At 41.0% G+C, this 22,739-nt stretch overlaps 1 protein-coding gene across 1 annotated transcript in view; it reads left to right on the top strand.

Moving 5' to 3' along the window:
• KIF26A (kinesin family member 26A) overlaps positions 1 to 22,739 on the top strand; it is a 92,685-nt gene that overhangs the window by 23,689 nt on the left and 46,257 nt on the right. Inside the window, exon 3 of the mRNA XM_066321680.1 lies at positions 6,529 to 7,032. Coding sequence (XP_066177777.1) covers positions 6,529 to 7,032 — 504 coding nt within the window. The remainder of the gene's footprint in view (positions 1 to 6,528; positions 7,033 to 22,739) is intronic.

Genomic DNA, 22,739 nt, shown 5'->3' with positions numbered 1-22,739 from the left:
AACGTGTGTTGGAAGATGGTGTTTTCACATGAACAAAATCAGTACTGAATTTACATTGTGAAGTTATAGTAAGACTCAGACCCAAGAGGGAAAATTAAAAGATTACTTAAAACCAACAATAAACATGCAAATTAAAAGTCATAAATTTTAAATGAAGTCATACACTATTAAAAATAAGCATAAAATTGCATACTAGTTTGGATGTGTAGTTTATAGAACACACCAAATGTTAAAATTGGATGAAATTAAGAAAAACATTTTCCAAAGGCAAGTAAAATATCTGTTTAATTAGATTGTAAAGAAAGAAGATTAAAAGTAATATTTTGTGAAACAGTAATTACTGTTTTTCAGGAGTAGTCAGGTTCCTGTGTGTTGATCTAAATTTACCGGTGATAGCAGATCTCTTTGGGGTCTTTTGTTTTGTTTGTGTCTTTTAATTAATTTAAATGGCAACCACTACCTTTATTTTGTTTTCTTTGCACTGAACACACTGCATGGCTGTTTGCTCCTGTACTCTGCCAGCTCAGGAAAGCAAATCTGGGAGATCAGCTCATCCCCTCTGGTTCTGAGAGGTTAAAAGCCAACTCATTGCAGGGGACTATACAGCAAGATAACAGGAAAGGCAGCTGAAGCCATTGGGAGGTGGGTTGAGGTGCTGATGGGAGCCTGAGATGTAAATAAACCAGATTGCTCTCATTTCCTCTTTCCACTGTATTATGCATTCCAATAGCACTATTCATCTTTATGACAGACACCTATTGCTTTAACTTTACTGCAGGCCACTGAAGTACATTAAAGTGGGCAGGAAATGGAAATAAATAGAGTTCAGTGGAGCTGCCGAATAACTAAACACGGAGCAGTCATTTTTAGTGTGGGGTCATGTGGTTCTGAGCAGATTTATCGTATTGCTTGGCTTTTGTTAGAAAGATGGGCACTGTTTAAAAGAGACACCATGTAATTTTTTTTCTTTTTATAAGTAAGAAAATGTGTGTTTTTTTTTTTTTTTTAAAACTTTTTGAGATGCCAGAGATTAAAAGAAATTAGGTTGAGTCTCATCTGGGTAGAGTCAAGGGAATATATCTGTGTCCACTACCTCAGGTTGTGGCTGGAAACAGAATAATGGGATTGGAGATTGGAAGAAATCCTTCTAGGAGATAGAAGATAGAATGGGAGGAGGGCCACAGTCCATTGGCTTAAATTAACCTTCCACCTAAAGGCAGTGAGACATTACTATAAAGAGCCCGAATGGAATTTGGCCCTAAAAATGTATCTACTTTTTTCCTAATGCCTGCACGTTTTGCTCACTTTGGGAATGTGGATTACCCTCTTGCTTGTTCAGAGGAATGTTTTCAAGGACAGTGAAGTTACACTGCAAGTTCCAGATACATTAACCCGCAGGAGATGGGACTTCAGGTGAATTCTGTTTTTGTGAAAGCTTCATATATTTGTTTTTCCTTGATTGTTTATATTCTGATGAGATGAGGTCAGTGACTGAATGAATTCACAACATGCATTACTTGAAGACTTAAAGCTCATATTTTCACTCCCTTGAGATTAGTCAGATAGTTGGAAACTTTTCCTAAAAAAAATCATTAACACTCTTTTTTTCCCCCTTGATTACATTGAACACTCTCTGGGTTTGCTGAATATAGTGATTGCTTTTTTTTTGTTTGTTTGTTTTCACCATGACTGCTATATAGTTGAGAGCAGGCATTAACCTTCAAGGTATTTGTCAATATAGAAGATATTAGGGGATATTTCACAATGTCAGGTAAGATAAAAACTAATTTGTAAGCAGCGCGGCAGAGATCTGGAAGGACAATTAAGACAAAAAATCATTAACATTGATTCTTTCGCACTGGGATGGTACATTCCTTCCTCCAAAAGCATCCTTTTAAAATGCTGTTCACCTCAGTCTGCCTTTAATGATATATTTCTAGTGCGACATTCAGTGCTGCTACTTTCTCTTAAATTATATTTATATCAAGACTTTAATTTCATTCAGTTCAGAGTACTGCTCCGGATACACTCGCACTGCAGAAACCAGTGCCAGGCAAAATTGTGGGTAATTACTGAGGACGGTTGCTGGCAATTTGACTTTTCATCATTTGTTCGTCATCGTTTGTTCGCACTCTGTGCACAGTTCCTCGCTGAAAGGATTAGGTTACAGATGGGTGGGTATTACTTCAGGGACTTCTTAAGTGGGAATCCAGATGCTTTTCTGCCTCCTCTCCTCTTGCTTAGTTTGGGAGTTAGAAGTCAGTAGCTGCAGGTAAGATTCAAAACTTGTATCTTTGTTTCTCTTTTGCAATGGAAAATAAAAGCTCTCTATTCTTTCTTGTTAGAGGAACAGAAAATCTAACTGCAAACTCTAAGTACCTGGGAAATTACAGGTTGAGCTATAATTTCAAAATAATCTAATTTAAGTGCTGTTATCACCGACAAACTGCTTCAAATTTTCAGAATAGTTCCGGTCTAGGAAGGTAATTTGGTGTTTCATGCTTTGAAAACCTTGTGCTGTGATTGCTGGGACTGGTGTCTAAGCTGTAGCATGGATTTTTGGAGATACTGGCCTTTGGCTACATCCCAGTTGCTTTGAGTTATGTCTGTAGTTTCAGGGGCAGTGGTCTGGGGGTGTAGTACTTTACAGTTGTGCAATGTGGGTTTGTTTGTGTGCCCCACATGCAGCACGTGGTGTTACCCCAATAGCTGAGACCCTGCTCGGTCCTCACTTGCTTTCCGTGTGGAGGCAGCAGAGCTGAGCTGGTACATCAGAGGGGGAAACCTGAATTACAGAGACTGTTTCCTTCTTGCTGTTGCAAGCTGCTGGATGTGCTTTCAAATCTGTGCTCCTTTTCCCTTGTCCTGGTTTCAGAGGTAAAGCCTGAAGGCAGGCTTCAGGCTAAATGCTCCCGTGCTGAAGGAAATGGGTGTTTTGCCGTGTGTTCTAGCAGGGGCACAATCCTGGTTTGCCAAGTTTACCATCCTGCCCAGCTGAAGTTGCAGACCATTTCTGTGAGCTCCTCTCATGTGGGCAGTTTGCATGTGTGTGTTTAATCTCCCAGCAGCAGCTGGCAAAGCTGGCTTGTGCCTGTAAGAACTGCTTGCTGAAAAGCAGTGGTAAATTCAAGCATTCAGAAAATTTGTCCTCATATCAGAACATGTAATTATCTCATGCCCTGACCTTGCTGGGGGCTGCTGGGCTCCTCAGTTCCTAGTGGGACCATTTATTTTACAATTCTAACAGTCTGTGATGTTTGAAGATCTAAAATTTGTATGCAAAAGTTAACAAGCTGAGTCTGAAATCGGGTTTCTGGTTTCTGCAGTGGGAGGGGGAGCTGTGAATGTTACAGCATCACAGTATTCTCCTTATCCTGCTTGTTCAGGAGGAAAGAAGAGCATTTGGAAACTAGGTGTGACAAAGACAGCATACTTTATTTACGCTGTGGAGGAACAAAAGAGTCATGTTCTTTGTAGCACAGCAGACCAAAGAGGTTTTGGAGCATTGTTTGGAACAGAGGCTTGTGTGCTGTACGTTTAATTTTTGTGCCATTGCCCTCAGCGATTTGCATACTCCCTTTGTTAGGCTTGCCTGTCTGCTGCTGGAGCTGTAGCAAGGATGACTTTGGCTGCTTCACCCCTCCCACGTGTGTGTCACACATTTGGTCACTCAAGTTTTATTTCTTCCCTCCGTTAAACACGAGAGTGTAACTTCCACCCCAGCCGTGTTAGGGTGCCAGCTGCCCAAGCAGGGGCTCCCAGGACCAGGCATTGTCACCGGGCAGTAAAACCTCTTTAAAGGGGCTGGCTAAACTTTTAAATTATGGTTAACGCTTTTAACAGTAACTTGTGTTTCCTCTGGCCTTCACGCCCAACCATTAGCCAGGTGTTTTTGTCTCTCAGAGTGGAAAAATAAAAGTAATCTGGCTATCCAGCTGGGCCCTCCCTGAGGTGCTGGAGAAGGCTGGACACAATGCAAACTGGGGGTCACAGAGGCTGGATGTGTGGGTTAAGAGGCTCCTTGTAAAGCTTGGCAAAATATAAGCATTGAAAATGAGATGCCTTTTTTTTTTTTTTTTTTTTTTTTTGTAATACTGTAAGTAAGTTATGGGGTTTAAATTTGGCATGCTATGTACCTATAAGCTTTGCTCTGTGTAATTTTCTAAATATATATATTTTTTAAATTTATTTTTGTTCCCCCCTTTAATATGACATCCACTTGATTTCTTTGTAACTGCGAGACAGACCTGACTCTGATCTGCCTTATGCTGTAAACTGTGTTTATGGAGCTAGAATTGGGGTCATTAATTTTCTTTACATCAAAAGAAGTAATTTCTTTTAAATGAGAAGCCTGTTTCACCTAGTAATTCGCTTTAATTGCTTATTTGAAACTTTTGACATTTGATAGCAATTTAAACATTGCCAGATGAGGCTCATGCAGTTGGGAACGTGCAGGTGCTTCCTTGTGTGCCCAAGTTGGATCAAAGGAGCGAGCCCAGGGATGTGCCTGGCCGCAGACAGGGCACACAGTGCTGGAAGGTGCTGTGCTTTTGGGGCTGTTTGAATAGATGCTGTGTGTCAGCCTCGGCAAGTATTTGCTCAGAGGGCTCTCCCTTGGAGAAGTTTCTGAGGAGCACTGAGCACGGTGCTGTTTGTTTTTCTTGGGAGATAGACTGCATGGCCTTTGTTTAGCCCGAGGCTAAATCTTGCAGCACTGAGTCTGTGTTCTTTTTTTTCTTTTTAGTCTAACCAATAGCACTTTCTGCTGAAGATATAGGAAAAAAGTTTCTAAAATATTAATCAATTTTTTTTTCTGACTAATATCTCTTAATTTAGTATTACCATCTTTTGGGAGGTTTGGTGGGAAAGAATTTTCTTCCTCATGAGGGTAAGCAAATGGTGCAACTTCAAAGGCATTTTTAGCAGGATCTAAGCCTCAATAAAGAGAAGAGACAAAAATGAAACAGTGTCTTTCCCCTCACTTTTTTTGCTGGTTCCCTAATGTGAATCAATTTTTTATTCAGTCAGTGGCAGGAGTAGCTTTTCTTAGCCTGAAAAGTATTTTTTATTTTAAGTCAATAAAAAATAATTTAGATTTTTAGAGTTTTGCTTAATGGCTTTTGGCTGTGGAATTATGTGATGCTAGATATACTTACAGTGGTTTCTATCAACGCTGTACTGTGTCTCATGAGAGATGAAGGCTATTGCAGGAGTAGTCCAACAGCTAAACATGAGATAAATTCTGTGCTGCTGCTGCAGAAGTTAAGCAGTATTTTAGTATTTTCTGAATTCAGAGCAAAGCCAAAGTACCAGTGCCAAGACTTCTTTAAAGAGTTTTATTGATGTGCATTGTAATTAAATCCAGAATTAGTTTTCTAATAGGACATTCATTTTCTAGAGAGCAATTGCAGCTTGGCATAAAATAATACATTTTTAAAAACAAGTGCCAATCTGGGGATATTCCCAGCATATGTTGGATGGCTGATTTTCCAGCTCTGTGTGTCCTACTTATTAACAAGAAAATTAAATATTTTCATTTAAAATAATTATACAAATAAACCTTTGGCTGTGCTGTGATTTCATTAAAACCTTAATTGTTTAGAGAGCTCTATGAGAGTGCATGAAGTTGGGTCAGTTTTACTGCCTGGTGTTACTCTTGAGAGCAGATTTACGACGGGGCTGGATTTAATCTCTTGACTAATCTTTACAGTAGCAGGCCTGGGATGGGAAGGTGTTTGTGTTTTTCAGGAGATAGGTAACTCTATCTCTGAAGTGGAAACATGGTGCTGAGTTTTAAAACGTCTTAGCAGCCTTTAAATGAACCGAGGGGTGGTGGGGAATTGCTCTGTGGAAACAAAATTGGTGTTGCTTTTAAATCAGGGTCTTGTGTGCACATTGTCACACCTTCACACATGGCTGTAGGCTCAAATCTATTTCTCATTAAAGCAACTGTAGCAGAAGGGAGTATTGTGACCATCTGGGTTGCAAAGATCAGAAATAACAGTCCTGTGGGCAGAACCATGTAAACTGACTTTTATGCCACTTGATTAATCATTTCTGAGGGTAAGGGCAGCAAGATGTTTACCAGGTCACGCATTAATTTTTTAAAACACTTTAAAGTCTAATTTTCCTGGGTTTCTGATGGTGGTATGCCTTTGAATCAAGTTACGGTATTTGTAGGTTCAGCATCTCAACTACCATTGTTCCTGAGCATGGGAAACACGGGCGCCTTAGATGTCTCCAGAGGAGAGTTAATTAGAAGAATGAGCAGTTATCAAGAAACACTGCAGCTCCACTGTTTAATTCTGATGATAATTTTCATGCTGGGTCTAATACAAATGAATTCACTTATGGTTTATTAATCCACTGCGGGCCTGTTGGGGTATTCAGTGGGAAAAATGAAAGTTACCAGGACAGATTTAAAATACTTCTGTGAGTGGAGAGCAAATCAGAGAACTTTATTTTTTCCTCTTTCTGCACCACTTTGACTGAGTATGGTGTTTTTCCCCTCTTTTTTTGCTTCTTTAGGACCCACGATTATCAGCTTTAATTTTTGACAAGCTTCAAGTGCCTGACTATTTACAGAAAAACAGGAATGAAGGAGAGAGCAGATGCGAGACTTGTGCCACTCACTTGAATCAGCTGAAGCAGGAAGCCATTCAGATGATGCACACCCTCAGCCAAACCAGCTACCCAGAGATGCCCGACCTCGCGCCCGGTGCCGGGGCAGTGACCAGCATGGTACCCAGGATGGTCACTGTCTCTTCCCAGAGAGACCTGCCACTCATTGCTGGGCAGGTGGGCAGGCAGCCTGGAAAGTCACCCAATAATCTCTTCTCTGCGGCAGAGAGGAAGAAAGGACTCGGATGGTCTCAAGGCGTGGGCAGTTTTCCCAACTCCAGCGTCCAAGTGACAGTGGCCCCCAGCGGTCTCAGCGGTGCCCTGAGCTCTGTCACCATCCAGGCTCAGCAGTACCTCGAGGGCATGTGGAGTATCTCCAGGGTGAACAGCTTCCTGCCTCAGGCTTGTCTAGTAAGTAGTGATAATTCAGCTGCTTGAGTTTTGTTTGTGTGTGTGTGGACATACAGAGAGGTGCAGATACAATTTGAGATCTATACATATTTATCTTTGTGGGAATCAGCTAATGGTATTCTAAGCCATACTTCAAGAGCTGAAGAGTTAAAGAGCTTTGAAAGATGTTCTGTCAGATGTCATGAGCTTTCTTATCTCACATGGTGAGATCTCCTTTTCTCAGATGTTTTTTTGCATCTGTTTTAGCTGCATGTATGCAGGTGATGTTGTTTGCCTGTCACATACCTGTTAACCCCTTTAGAAAAGCACAAAAGGCCAAGTTTGTCACATGTGAAACTCTGGGAGCTTCATGGGATTATATCAAAGATGAACTTGACCCTCAAGTCTAGTGCTGAGCTTCTAACGCTGTGTGCAGTTCAGCAGTTGCTGTTGATGGACTGTGATGCACAGGATTAATCTGCAGCTTGGATGTTTTGCTAAACAGTTTGCTGCTGAGGAAGGGGCTCAGGAGGTTGCTTCAGAGCCACATGCCTGTAAATGTCACTGCACTTGGATTTTAAACCTTGATGTTGTTTTTCTGTATTCTGCGTGCATTTTACAAACTCTTGTGGGAAATTGAAAAGCTTTCTAGAGGTGCATGTTACCTTTAAAAGCAAGTTCATTATGTGGCTATCTATGGAACTGTGCTAAGAAAAAGGATGCAATATGTGACTGGTTTTGACTAAGATTTATTCCTGACCAGTTTTCAGGTAGTGAAGGGGGGAGTGTATGTAATAATAAGACATGTACAATTTGAAGTCATGGTTTTCACTTAAAGATGACATAGCAGATCTTGTGAGATCAGGTCTTTTGGTGCCAAGCAGCTTTATATTTAACATAATTTCTTATGTACTGCTGTATGTAAACACTACCTAATATTGCTTGGTAGCTTCAGCTGGTTGAGCTCCAAGATCATCAGAGATAAATATTTGAGTGTTGCTGTGTAACATTACTTTTTCAGGCTGACTTGTTTTTCCTTCCAAAAAAGGCTTGGAGACTTGATTCCTCCCTCCCATACTTTTCTCTCTTAAGGAAATTTGTGAATTCTCATACATTCCATCTCTGAGAGGTTCCCATTTAAATCCAGTGAATCTCCACTGACATCAGGTCATTCACTGAGAAAAGGGAAAGTAGCCCATTCAGCTCTTCATAGTTTATAAGGAACTTCTGCTATGAGAGCTTTTCTCTAAAATGTTGCTTCATGCATTAGGGATCAATTTGGCCATGTATGGTGTATGATGTTACCTTTAAATTGCCTTTTAAGTTTTTTTTATATCACAGAAATAGAGAAGGAAAAATGGGAAAGCTGCTGGGCTAAGAAGCCTGCACTCTGAAAGCAGAAGTATTTCCATTTGTCTGCTCATTCTTTGTCTGCCCTTATTCTTGTCCTGAATAATTCAGTAACAGCCAGCTACAGATTTCTTCCTGCTTAACCATGCTGACTGATAGATGTGGTCTTCCCTAACCACTCTGCTATTCTAAGATAAAACTGTTGCCTCATTTAACCCCTGTGAAGGAAAAATGTGTATAATGCAGCAGAGCTTAAGTGTGATTTAGAAATGTGCAAAGAAACTCAGTAGCCTGGAAAGCACTGACCTTTAATGAGAGGACAAACACTGTGAGTGTTGGAGGCAGCTTGGATGTGATCCAGTCATCTGCAGGAATCGTTTAGATTTATAAGCAGTTTTTGGAGAGAAGCTAGTATTAAGGTTGTTTTATCTCTCCTCTCTCTATTTATTTTATTCATTTAAACCCAAATGTAGTTATTGAAGACTGTGAGTGCATCTCTTTCCAGATGGTGCTTCTTGTGTCTGTCGGAATTCTTCCACTGCCTTTTGTATTGTTGAGAGCCTTGTGTCTGATGAAGTTGTTTGGGTGGTGCTTCCCCTACGCTCTTCCCCTGAGGAATCACAGGTGTTGAAGGAAATAGAATTGGAGAGATTTCAGGAAACAGCTAGTCTAGCCCTTGTCTAGGACAGTATCCACATGGACATTCTTGTCCAATGCTTATTTTACATCATTTTACAATTTTTCAAAGACTGAGATTTTCTGAGTTCTATTGATTCTCACATCTGAACTTCCTTCCCATCTGAACTTCCTTCCCTCTTAGAAAGGTTTATTTGATTTACCTACCTTGGTGGTTTTTTTTGTTTTTTTGTTTTTTTTTTTTTTTTTTTTTTTAAACTGGCTAGGGAGATAATTTTGTCTTTTCTTTCCTGAAGTTAGAGACAGAGTTTAGGTTTCAGATTAACCCAGAAGAGAGCATTGCATATACATACTCATAGTGATGTATGTCTTTAGTAATACTTAATATTTCCTGTCTTGTGGAGCAAAGCTGGTCTGGCTAGAGGAATTCTGGAGCAAGACCACTGCAGTAGGAAAAACAGCATTGAATGTACTATTTATTATGTGTGACTCGATTTTTAAGACTTCAGCCCCATTCTGCACAAACGCAGAAGAAAAAGATGGCTCTTTTCCCAGGGAGTTTCCACTCTTGGTTGTGGCACCAGTTATTTTGATCACCCTGTAAATACTCCTGTTTCTCTGGGAATCTGTATTAATGTCTTTTCTCCTTAACAAAGGATACTTGAAACAGGTGCTGAACTCCCTGGTGGGAGGCTCCTACCCAATGTCAACCCTCCCAATGATTTCACTCGCTGCTGCATATGAAGTGGGCAGGATTAATTTTACAGATTTGGGAAGACAAAGGTTAAGGCTGGGATTCATCTCAAGTATTTTTAATTGCCAAACCCTCAAGTATTTATTATAGCATAATTACTGAGGCTTCCTTTGTGGCTGTGGAAGACCAACAGGCACTTCCAAGAGATTCTCTGTCCTTCTCATCTTGGATGTCTGTCTTGGCCTGCCTCGCCCATCAACAGTGCCTGTGCTGGTAGAGCCCAGGTAGGTCATGAAGAGCGAATCCTTTTTTGGATGCAGGCTCTTGTGTCTCCAGTGCCTTCTGGGTGTGAAAATACACCCCAGTGTACATCTGCCAGACCTCAGGAGACCTTGCAGCCGCACACATTTCTCCAGGAGCGGTATTTTTTGTTCATGGTTAGTTCTAATAGTGGCGGTAGTGGAATTGTCTGTAGAGGGGAAAAAAAAAGATTTGATTTCTGCTCCTCTCATCTCCCTCCCCAAACTCGCATGTATTACCTTGTAATGTCACTTATGGTTGTGAAAACACTTCTGGGCTGAATGTTGGGGGTCAGAAGTGCAGGACATCGTAAATTTTTAATATGTGTTTGGAGTTCAAGTGTGAAAAATCCATTATATAGATTATAAATTTTTTGAACAGGAACGTGTGTTTGAAGCAGAGTGTGGGTGCTGCTCAAACCAAAATAATAACCATGGGCTTTGGGAGCTGTGAAGAGGAACAGTAATTAAGGATCTGGAGGAAGGTTCAGGGAGGGGAAGGCTAGGATTGCAATCAAGGTGCAAAAGGTGAAGATGTAATCAGCTGCTTTACCCAAGTGGCCTGTTATGAAAAATTACAAAAAAAATAATCATCAGTAGCAGTGATAAGTTGTCTGAGCAGACAGTGAACACAGTGGATAGGAGGGAGCTGGTGTAGCTCTGGGTAAGGCAGCTGATTTGTGCTGGACACTTGACAACTATAATTAATAAATAGTTTTATATTGATGCTTTTAGTTCTAGACCTGACAAGTGAACTACTGAACCTGACAAGACTCAAATGAAAAAAAAAAACCCAAACAAACCCCACTAGCAGTGCTCAGCACTGCCACCCAGTTTAATGCAAAAGGAGAAGACTGAGGGGAGTTTGGGCTTCCCAGGTGTGCTGGAATCTGGCTGAGAGGTAGAATAATAAAACCACTGAAAATACCTGGTATGCCTATTAGAAGTATCTGCGTTTATTGTGTATTGTAGGAAAAAAGAGGTCGTACTGTATATTTTAAATTGACTGTGTTATTATTATGCAGTGTTATGTACTGCATAAAAGTGCTAAAGTAGCCATGCCACGTGATATAAAGACATCTCAGTGAAACAGAGCTTATTTGCAAATTACTTTTTCTTTCATCTCACGCAAAATGAAATCCTGGTCACACTGTGTTTCTTACTTGAATATATACAACTGGCACTGGTTATAAGGCAAAGCTTTGTGGCTCCTTGAATACCTACCAGTTTATAGATGGATTGAAAAGTATGTTAAAAAATGCGCCATCAAGAAATTGAAAGAATTTGGAGCACTAAAAAATTTGAAGTGCCTTAAGTAAAGCTTTTAAAGCCTATGTATGCGAAATTGTAAAATTATCAAATGTTCAATGTATGTTCCTGAGAGTATTCACAAATTTAAACTTAGGTATGAGTGTATTGATTGGATCTGTGAGGTTCAGAGAGGGAAGGTTCACCCACAGCACAGCACATGTAAATGGGTGCATAGACTCTAAAGTTAAAAACTTATGTTTATTTGTCTTAGGTGAAAAATCTGTGAGTTATTTTAGTCACAATTCAAGCTTTCTTGTAGTTTGAGTCAGTCTTCTGCTTACCCTAATCTAAACCAGATGGATTTGTCTGAGAGCATTTCAGCCTCTGTTGACTTTCCTTAAAGCCTCTTTGTTTGTTTATAGCAAGGGTGACTTACATTTTGTTTAAAAGATGCAATAAAAAAGCTGACTGTGGAAAACAGAACAATGACAAGATTTACTTTCCAGCATTTACTTTTTTACTTTGATAAATGTCGTGCCAAATGGATTTCTAAATTAATTTTTAAAACCCTTCTTGATAGCTTTCTCAGTGACCTTTTATTAATACAATGTGGGAAATATATTTTGTAATGAAACAATTAAAATACAGTGCATTGACCATAAATCTTGTCCGTGAGACATATGGGTGTCTTTGAGCTTTGGGACATTTCTCAGACTCCACATATAACATCTTGATCCTGAAGAAGTCAATGTTAGACAGATGGTGAGGCAGGGACTGCATATTGGCTTTTCTGTTTTCCCTTTAGCTCCAGTAGTGTTGATGTCACTGCTCCTGTAGAGGAAGTACATAAAAGAAAGGGGATGGCAAAAAACCCACTTATTTTCAAAGTTAGTGTTGGTCACCCTCCATAAAAAGTCTCAACAGCAGAAGGAAACTTTTTGGTCCAAGTTACTAAATGCTTTCTCATACTAACCTAACCAGTATTCCCATGGAAAAGACCTTTGCTATGACTGCTGCATGTCAGCTGGGCAGTCATGCCTTGCTTTGAGCTTTGTTTCCTTGGCTAATGCAGAGGGAGGGGTGTGATGTGCGAAGAAAACTCTGCCACTGTCAGTGAGACCCTGCCCCAGCAGCCCGGGAGCAAACTGCCTTAGAAAGAGTGGGTTGGAAATTCAGCCTTAAACGTGCAGCTGAAAGTGTAGCTCTCTGTTTTGTGTAGTTGATGGGACCTTTGTGCTCTTTTATTCTGTATTGTTCCCAGTGTAGGGTGCTGAAAGTGTAAACGATGTTACTTTTTAATGTATTTCCAAGTATCAGAGTGATATAGGGAAAATATTAAGAGTTAACAGAAAGGTTGTTTACTACAACATGGAAATGAACATTTTCTTGGGTGAGGGTGTGGATTTTCTTGGGTGAGGATGTGGATTGCATTTCTTTTTATTGTGTTTGATACTTCCACCATGGCATTGGTTTTATGGTTGTGGGACAGGGTAACTATTTGAGGACTCAGACCCTCTTGTGGCTCAAATTACCACCTGAAACCAGTTCTTTTGATCTTTCACCCCTCCAGGCTAAACAGTTGCTATTACAGCTCTCATGAGGAAACAAGTCCATGCTTGCCTCTGTTGACAATTGAAGCCAACAGGCAATAATAAGGAATGTTTGCCCAGACTTCACCTGTAGCTCATCAGAGACAGATTTAGGACAAGCAGATTTTAGAGATTATGTGGAAATTATAATCCATTGGATTTACCTTTGGTCCACAGTCCACTCTCTCATCTGACAAGTGCATCATAAGCTACATTAAATACCCCAAATATTTAAATTTTCTGCTCTTGCCTTTCAACTTGTTTCTTTGGCTTTTTCTGTTCACTTTGCTCCCTTCAGCTTCTTTTTCTTCCTGCTCGTCCATTTATACTCTGAATTTTCTCCACTCTAAATCCTCCAGTGAGCTGATAACCAATGCATCCCATGCCACCCCAGCACTAGAAGTCACTGTACAAGGAAGGTTCATATTTTTTGGCTGAAGCTTAGAAGTGATTGAGAAAGAAGTGATTGAGAAGTTCTTGAGAAAGAGCAGCTTTTATGAAGCTACTGTTGCATGGCCTACATGGGTTAAGGGTGGGCTGCAGAAGAATAATACCCTTTGGCTTCAGAAGTTAATGCAGCAGAGAAACCAAATGAATTCAGGCTAAGCTCAGACCTTAGTTGTGCGCAGGCTGGTGGAGGAAAAACTCTTGCAGTGGTGTCTGTATAGCAGATGAAAGGAATTGATTTGCACAGCTGTATGCAGGTAGGATTGCCCTGTTGTGCTGCTTGTGTAGAATAGTATATGAACATCATCTGCGTTGGGTTTGTTTTTTTGGAAAGTGCTTTGAATTTGACATTTTCTTTCTCAGCAGGCTGTTTACTGGAATGATGGCATGTTGAGGGTGTGGGCCTTCAGATAGTTGAGCTGTGCACAGTATGAGCATTGCTGAAAGCATCTCCCTTTGTTTTGTGGCATGAGTGCCTGAGCACGGGGCAAAAATTGCTGCTCTTTGTTGCTTGCAACTAGAGTCACTGAAGTGCCCTGCCTGGTAACTTTTGACATGACGTTTAAAAAGCATCAATAGAAAATGATGTGTCTATTTTTGTGTTTCAGCACTTAGGAGAGGATTTATGATGTATGGATAGAGTTCATAGATATTTCAAGCATTTCATATGTGTGTGTTTAATGAAATGGATTGCCACTTTGGTGAATATAGCATCAAATCAGCTCTGTTAATTGAAAAAGATTTTTCACATTATTGCTAATGATGTGACACAGTTTTGTTAGAGATGGTGCATAAAATAGTGCTACTTCGAGTGACATTAATGTATGCATTTAAATTCCTTTTTTTCCCCATTTACGTGCATTATTGATTTTATTTCATTGTTGAGCAGCTAATGGATTTATAATTTGAATACAGTCACTGTAATCAATGATGGGATTATTAGACTTATAAATAGAACTTTAAAACTACGATGAGATAATTTCACAGTGACATAGAGAGTGGGCTGCCCAACCAGGAAGATTGTGGATGAGGTCCTCCAAAGACAGATAGGAACAACCTCATGTTCAGAAGTCCTGGTCCTCATGAGGGACTTCAACCACTCTGATACCTGTTGGAGAGACAACACAGCAGGGCGTAAGCAATCTAGGAGATTCCTGGAATGTGTTTATGATAATTTTCCTCTCCAAATGACAGAAGAGCAAACGAGGAGAGGTGCTATGCTGGACTTTGGTTGTGATCAGTGATGCAGAGTCTACTTGGAGCCCTGTAGCCAATGGTGTTCCCCAGGAGTCTGTGCTGATTCAAGTTTAGCTCATTGTATTCATCAATGCTCTGGGTGGAGGGACAGAGTGCAGCCTTGGGAAGTTTGCTGAGGAGGAATGGCTGGTACCACAAAGTGCTGTGCTGCCATCCAGCAAGACCTGGACAGGCTGGAAATGTGGATAGAGGTGAACATAATGAAATTCAACCAGAGCAAGCGTGGGGTTCTGCAGCAGGGGAGGATTAACCCCACGTATCAGTACAGAATTGACCTCCTGGAAAGTAGCTCTGGGTGGACAACAAAGTAACCAGGAGCCAGCTCTGTCCCTGTGAACAAGATGGCCAATGGTATTCAGGGCTGCCTTAGGAAGAGCATTGCCAGCAGCTTGAGGGGGGTGATCCTGCACCTCTTCTCAGCCCTAGCTGAGACCACGTCTGGATGCTGTGTCCAGTTTTGGGCTCCTCTGTTCAAGAAGGACACAGAGCTCCTGGAGAGGGTTCTGTAGAGGGGCTGTGATGATGATGAGGGGACTGGAGCATCTCATTAGAAAAGGCTGAGGGAGCTAGGCTTGTTTAGCCTGGAGAAGAGACAACTGAGTTAATTCCTCTGGATTTGCATGGCTGCTACTATTTCAGATCTAGATGTGTTTTTTCTTTTGTGGTACCTTATGCGAAGGAGGAATCTGAAAGTTGCTGTAGGCATGAGCCTGTTGCTGTGGTTTTGGTGTTGTTGGGCAAAGATAATGGATCTGCCATTCAGAACTGTCCCTGTTGTGCTTCTCAGAAAAGAAGGTGATGAAGTTGTGCAAGGGTGATGAAGTTGTACAAGGCTTTTTTAGGGGTCAGGTGGCAGTGGAAGGATAAAGAAGGGGAGAGTGGCCCTTGTGATGCCTGGCTTGGGAAAGGTCTAGGTTTAGTTTGTTCATGCAAAGTAGCTGTGTTGACATCCCCTTGAGCCCTGTCAGCCTCTGCTGATGACTCTGAAATACTGATGGGGGATATGGGAATAGCACAGCCTCCTGTTGCTAGTTATGCTGAGGTTCTCTTGAAAAGATTGAATGGGAGTGATAAGAACATTAGTAATATCCTGCTGAGTCTCAGCTGCAGCCTGTCTAGCCCAGGGCTGTCTCCAGCAGTGAAGCTGGAAATGGTATTTAGGGAGAGCTGTGGAGCCTGGCTGCTTTCTGCAGTCTGCTCATACTCCCCAGCATGCTCAGTTGGAGAATTCACAGGGACACATACCTGTCTGTTCCCTTTAGGATCTGTTTAAGGACCTGCTGTTCAGGAATCTATCCAAACCCTCTCTGACCCTGAAACACACTCTAACTCCACAGCCTTCTTGATGCTAGCAGGTTTCATGAGTTCACTACCCCAGTGCAAAGGAGTACTCTCAGTTTATTCTGTGCCTCCATGACTTTGTAAACCTCAGTGAGGCTGTCCTCAATCTTCCCTTCTCCAAGCAAGAGTCTGAGCCTCTTTCATCTCTCCTCCTGGGGCAGCTGCTTTACCTTCTTGGCTATTTACTTGCTTGTCTCTGTCATTTCCCTAACTCCACTACCCTGTCTTGAGATGCAGTACTAGACTCAGTATGTGGACACTCTCCTTGTTCTTTGTGCCCTGCATTGTGATGTCCAGAATTTGCTTACTGTTTTTTTTTTTTTCTTTTTCTTTTTTTTTTTTTCTGCTACTACATCTTGAATTAGAGGAACTATCAATGGCCCTTAGATCTTCCAAGTTGTAGCTGCAGGTTTTGAGTTAAGTATTGTTGAGGAGTCATTTAGGTTGTTTTACCCCTTTTATGTGGGGTTATCTATGTCAAATCTTGCGTGACACTTCTTTGCACAGTCACACTTGGAAATTTCTTCTGGAATTCCATATTATTTGCATTGGTTACTTGAAAGAGCTTTGGGAAATCTGCAGTCTTGCAGATTTCATTCTAGTCATGCTGAATCATGTCTGGGTTACATGGCCTCAACACTGGGAGCAAACCCACAAGAAAAAGAGTGTCATCTGCACAGCTCTATCCCTAATTTGGGACATCAGTGTCCTTCAACAATGATCCCAATGATCACAGCTGTCCTTGTCCTTGTAAACTCAATGGGGCTTCATGAGCTTGCCTTGATAACTGAACCTTGATCTCTAAATATGGGTGAAATAAAGAGACAGCTTTCCCTTCAGATAAAGAGAGCTTGTACCTCTTCAAGTGAGCTACTAGTCAGTGGGTGCCTTCCATGTGGTAGCTGTCAGGCAAATTGATCCCAAGGGATGTTCTTTTTAAAGCAGCTACATCTAATATATAAGCAGTTCAAGTGTGATTGAGGTAGAAATTAGGTATGACAATCTCCGTCCACCTTTGCTTTATTTGATGACATTGTATGTCAATCATTACAACAATACAATGATTTTAATGAAATTGGGAACATGGTAATTTCTTTTGCTGAATAGAGAGTAATCAAGATACAGTGAGATTTTTGTTGCGTTGCCCAAATCATTGAGAAATGCTGTTGTGGAGTCAGGAAGGCGACACAAGTTCTCCCAATTCAAAGCTCTCCATGTCTCCTGTGTTTAGTGGCTGTCAGAAGTCTGGCCTATGGAAGTCAGTCATAATGGAAAAGCATTTGTCTTCTTGTAGGAAACAAAATCCTAAAGTGACAGAAATTTGCATTATTACGAGCCTGTTAATGAATTCCTTTGCTTGCCCTTGTCAGCCTTTGACAAAAAGCAGGAATTTTTATTGTATGTTTGTCCATTTGAATAAATACCCAGAGAAGTTCACAGCTAGATTTTTTTTGGCTTTGGAGACTGTAGCTATTGTAGTAGAAGTCAACAGGGAGGGCTCTGGGCAACACTTTCGGATGCTTGCCTAGAGGCATTATAAGAAACAGTTCCTCTAGCCTGGCTGTTTTAAATCCACTGCACATGAAAAATCCTGATTTGAGAGTGTTAATGTGCAGCAGGATCTGTGTCCTTGTTGGTAGCCCATGTCAGGACATCCTGAGTTTCCAGGTGGTGGGTTTACATGTGCAGACAGGAGGGTGTTGTTCACATGACTGGCAGTCAGATTACTGTGAAGAAGGAAAGAAAAAAAAGAGCATTGCTTGCTGTGTCTTTTGGTCTGGAGTCTGAATAGCTGAAATGTGAAAGAATTGGTCTCTCACTGTTTGCTGACATCTTTGCACTACCAGAGCCCTGCCTGCAGGGATTGCCCACATTCTCAATCTGAAAAAAGGAAAGATGTTTCTTTTTGTAGATTGAGGCCTGCCCAGAACGCTAATAAAAATTTCAAGAACCATGTAGCATGGTTTAGGAGAGATCTGTGTCAGATTGTGACCAAACCCTTGGTCAGAAGGGAGAAGCTGCTGATTCTCCATCCTGGTACTGCCAAGGACGCCAGTGCTGAATGTAGCTGGGTGTGAGCCCTGCCCAAAGGGATGAGATCCTTTCTGCATGGAGCACGGCCTGCTAATGACTTTTGGTGGTAAAGATCCAAACCTTAAACCTACTTCAGTCATTCAGATACTATTTCAAAAAGCAAGCACTCTGAGGTTGCCTTTGGATCGCCTGTATTACTTTCCAGTCTGTGACAGCAGATGGGCCTCCTATTTCTATTTAATTCTACTTCTCTATAATTTTTCTCCTTCTGCCTCATCTTCAGAGATTGATCATAAGCCAGGCATTAGCAACTCTTGTAGCTGAAAAACCTTTTTTGAGAGAAGGGATATTATGCTCTGCATTTGATTTACACTGAACACGAGATGCATATAAAAGTCTGAAACTACAGGTTCAGGCATTCTTGTTACCACATCACAGCTGCAGGTTATAAATGACTACAGTAGCGTATTGTAGTTATAAAATGCCCTACTTATTTTATAATGAGCCCTGGCAGAAACAATGCCAAATGGCAGTAAAAAGTTTATCCAGAACACGTTTCACTTGAGCCTGGCATATGCTGCCCTGTTAACTTTATGTAATGCTCGTCAGTCAGGAGGAGACGTTTCTCACAGGAGCTGCATGCAGGACTTATCCACGCTTATGGGAAAGAAGGTTTATAGTGCGAGCATTATCCAGCTCCAGATTTACGTCACATTTGTTCCAGTCACTGCTAGTAGGTCATGAGAGTCTTTGCGTGAATCATTTAAGTGGAAAATTATTGTTTTATCATATATAAACAGTAGGTTTAATATTTTGCAAAATCATTGCATCAAGAGATTTTTTTACAAATTAATTGACTGTGATGTTCTAGTCAGAAAGGGGAAAATAGTAAGTTAGAACAAATCCTCAAAATTCTCTGTCTGCCTGCTAGTCAGAAAGGAGTAAAAATGGTTAGAAAAAGAAAATCACCAGTACAGACTCAGGCTGTACCAGAGCACTTAGTGCTTCTCCTGCCCTACCCTGTTAAGTGCTTTCATTACGGGACCAGTTTTTTGAAGTAAAATAAATTACATTGAATTGTGATTCTGACAAACTGATGTGTGTCATATTTGTAGAGGCTCTTGTAATTTTCTTCATTCCCTCATTAGTGATTCTATCCAGCCTTCTGGTTTTCTTTTGCCATGGCAGTATTATCCTGGGGCTGATCTATTTTTCTATAGGTTTTTATAGTCCTGTGTTTTTCTTGCCTGTTTCCAGATACATATTTTGCATGCATTTCAGAGACCAAGTGGCATGACCTCGTTTGGCTTTTTTGGATTCCTGGACATTCTCTGGACAAAGGTCAATGTCCAGAGAATGGAAATACTCAGAAAGCTGGAAACATTATGGCTTAGTTTTTGGCTGTGCACTTCAAATGTGTAAAGAATTAGTTTGAATTGTAATTGTCCTTTGGATGGTAACGGCCTGACAGAGTCCTGTGTATCTGGAAATTTCATCTAGGGCCAACTTGTTTATAGTGTAATTTTGGACTAGTCTGACTTGTTTAAGCCTGGGCAGATGTTTCCTGCCTTCTAGTCACAACAGTGAGCCTGTGTGCTGGGAATCAGGGAAGGGACAGGGGGTGCCCCTTTTCTGCTCAGCACACCACCTCTGTAGTCTGTCAGGCCACCTCCATCTCATCCTGCCCTTTCCCCCAGCCCTTGGCCTTCTTTACTGGGAACAGCTCATGCTGTAGCTGCTTGCTGTGGCCCTGCCAACTTCAGCTGTGTGAGTGGATGCTGCCAGCTGGGAATACAGTGTGACTAACCTGCCCCCATGTCCTTAGGATGGGTGCTGGGACCTGGTCCCAAAACCCTCCTGTCCATGACGCAGGTGCTGACATGAAGCACCAAGACATTGCTCATTCCTGCACATGCAGAATGACATTTTCAAATGTCATTTCTGCTCTTCTCTTACTGGTGCCAGTTTTCATGTGCTTTTGGAGGGAGTAGAAGGAAGGGATCCTATAGAGCAGTTTTGGAAAGCCTTCCTTTGAGGTTTAGCATCTTTCCAGAGGGTTTTTGGTTTTTTTTTTTCCAATGGCTTTTGTCCAGCAAGTATTTTCTTAAAAAATTGAAGCAAACATTACTCTCTGGATGTAGAGCCCTATGACATTTTAAATATTCAGTGCAGCTAGCAACACTTTATAATGACAAGGTTGTGCTTTCTGCATTTGATCATTAATGATTTATGAAAATTCATTAAATGGAGAAGCACAGTTCCCACTCAGCTGCAGTCTGGAGCTTTCTCTCTGTACAGACTTGAATGCTTGGAAAAGTCAAAAGTTGCTCAAATTCCTCTAAAGAATTCTGGTTTCCACACAGAGTCCTCAGAAAAGTATTTGTTGAGGAGATGCATCTAGTTAAAATGAAGAAAAAAAATTTTTGTTTTTGTTTTGTTTTTTTGTTTTGGGGTTTTTTTTTTTTTGGTTTTTTTTTTTTTTTTGGTGATGTGGCAGACTGAAGTTTCCAGGCCCAGAAGGGTCCCATTACTTGTCTTTAGTCTCAAGGTAAATGACCTGGACCTGACAAAATTCCTCATACCTGAGCCTTCCTCATCACCTGAGAGAGGTAGCTTCTCAGGGAGACCAGCATATGGCTGTGCTGGAAAATCTCATCCCTTTGGATGGTGCAAACAGTCCCTGAAATTAATCCTAAGCTTGGAAGAAATTTTGTTGTTTTTCAGCTTTTCACCATGCATCAAAACTGATGTTACATCTGTGTGTAATATTAATTGGGTAGTTGAAGACAGTGAAGCTGATACAGGTTGTCTTTTGCAGTACTCTTCTGATGATTTTATCTTGTAGATCTTCATTTTTTGTTCCTTTACAAGAATCAGTGCCTTCTCACTGGCTTCTCCTCATCCTCTTATGTTCACACAGAACTGAGAATAAAACCTACAGAAACAGAAATTACAGACTTGAGTTTTCAAACGCGTTTAATGTGGGAACAGCAATTTTTCCAACTTAGATATGTTGGTTTGGAAAGTACATTAACCATCTGCCATCTGAAATATCAGGTTTGATTTGGATATTTCAAGTTACATGCTTGATATTTCCACAATCATTGGTCTCCTAGAAAAGTAGCCTTTTAACTTCTCATAGAAATAAAGAAGTGGTGTAAAAGGAATGTGTGTTACACATGTCTTATATTTTAAGTGTGAATAGCTTTTACATGAATTGATCTGTTAACAGATTCCAGTCAGTTCTTACAAGTCTGTTACACTTTGCTGTAAAATTCAATGAAGTTTTGTGCTAACTCTACAGATTTCATATTTAGCTTCAGATCATGCCATCATTTAGAGTATACATTAATTAATGTGATTGGTTAGAAACATGATGCTACTCCCGTCTTTTTTTTCCAAATGTTGCTTAAACACAAAATTTTCTTTGTGACAAGATTTGTTGTCAGGTATAGCCCCAGTAGAAAGTGAGTGAAAAAATACATCTTGGGAATTTGACTTGAGCCTGTAATTTTTAATCTGAGACTGCAGCTTCTGTGGCAGAGGGTCACGGTTGTTTTCCTGACAGCACACGGGGGAGTATTCAGACACAGCTGTTTTCCTGCCAGGGTTTGCAGGTTGGGTCCTCCTCTTTCTGGCCATCATGCCACTGCTGCTGAGCATGGCAGTCCCTGGTGTGCCACTCTGGGGGCTCCACATGCTGGCTCCAGAGGCTGTGGTGTAGATTTTTTTAGATTATAAATTGCTGACTCTGTATAAGCCCCACTTGCATCAGCACTTTGTGTCAGTTCATGTAACTCCCAAGTTCAGGTGTCACACTGGATTTTACCCATCTGCATGTTGTTCCACTTGCCATATTCCTTGTGTGACTGGTATAGGTCAAGACCACACATTTGTTGCTTCAGTGCATTAATGATCAAATACCTGCTTTATTGACCCCCTCAAGGTTCATTACTCCATCACTTAGTTATAAGCAATTAACCACATGAGTGGATCTGATCCTTCTCCAAGCTTCTCTGTTCCTGGCTGTCATTGCCAGTAGATCATGTCGGACGGACAGACAAGCTCCTTTTTTAAAGTACTTTTTCCAGGCACACCGTTTCTTTGTGTTGATCTTGATCTCTAGCAGTGCTTGATCTTTGTGCTTTCATCGCAGAGAAATCTGATCTCATGAGATTTCTGAGTTACAAAGTGAAGGGTTTTGCAGAGGGTTGTTCAAAGTTTCCAGTTTGGCTTCTAGCGTGAGTAGCTTCACTAGGATTAAATTAATCTGCATTAATATTATTGTGTGTCTCAGCTTCGGATGTCTTTTCGGTGAGCTCTATAAAAATACTTTCTTGTGTAGCACTCTGTGGTAAAGGATTAGTCAGCCACTCCATAATACTGATAATAGTACTAATCTTGAAAGAGCAGACCTTCAAAAGAGCTGGGTGCACTTTCTTCTTGTTGTCTTCTGCTGGGAGCTGGGAATCTAACACTCAACCTATAGGAATGAGTCCAGATGAAACTCCAGACAGGCTTTCATGCACTAGTTGAGCGCTACTTGATTGGCAAAGTTTTTTTCCTTGGTTCCTAATAACCAGGTTGCCTCAGTTCTCATGAGAAAATCTCTATTTGTATTGTCAGGGTATGAGAAAATTGAGGGTGTGTATGTAACTGGGAGTGCCCTATTGCCATGTCTGCGTATCTGTAGTTGTAAAACATGATCTATGGCAGCTCAAAATTTAAAATTTGGTGGCATCCCAGGAAGTACCTAATTGTGCTTGTGCTTCGTTACAAGGCTGTCTTCTTTCCTGGAATCTATTTTAGCTAATTAATTGGAAATGTCAA

This window comes from Sylvia atricapilla, chromosome 6 (genome assembly GCF_009819655.1).
Source record: "Sylvia atricapilla isolate bSylAtr1 chromosome 6, bSylAtr1.pri, whole genome shotgun sequence".
Lineage (NCBI taxonomy): Eukaryota > Metazoa > Chordata > Aves > Passeriformes > Sylviidae > Sylvia > Sylvia atricapilla.
This window is presented reverse-complemented; position numbering and strand designations above follow the sequence as displayed.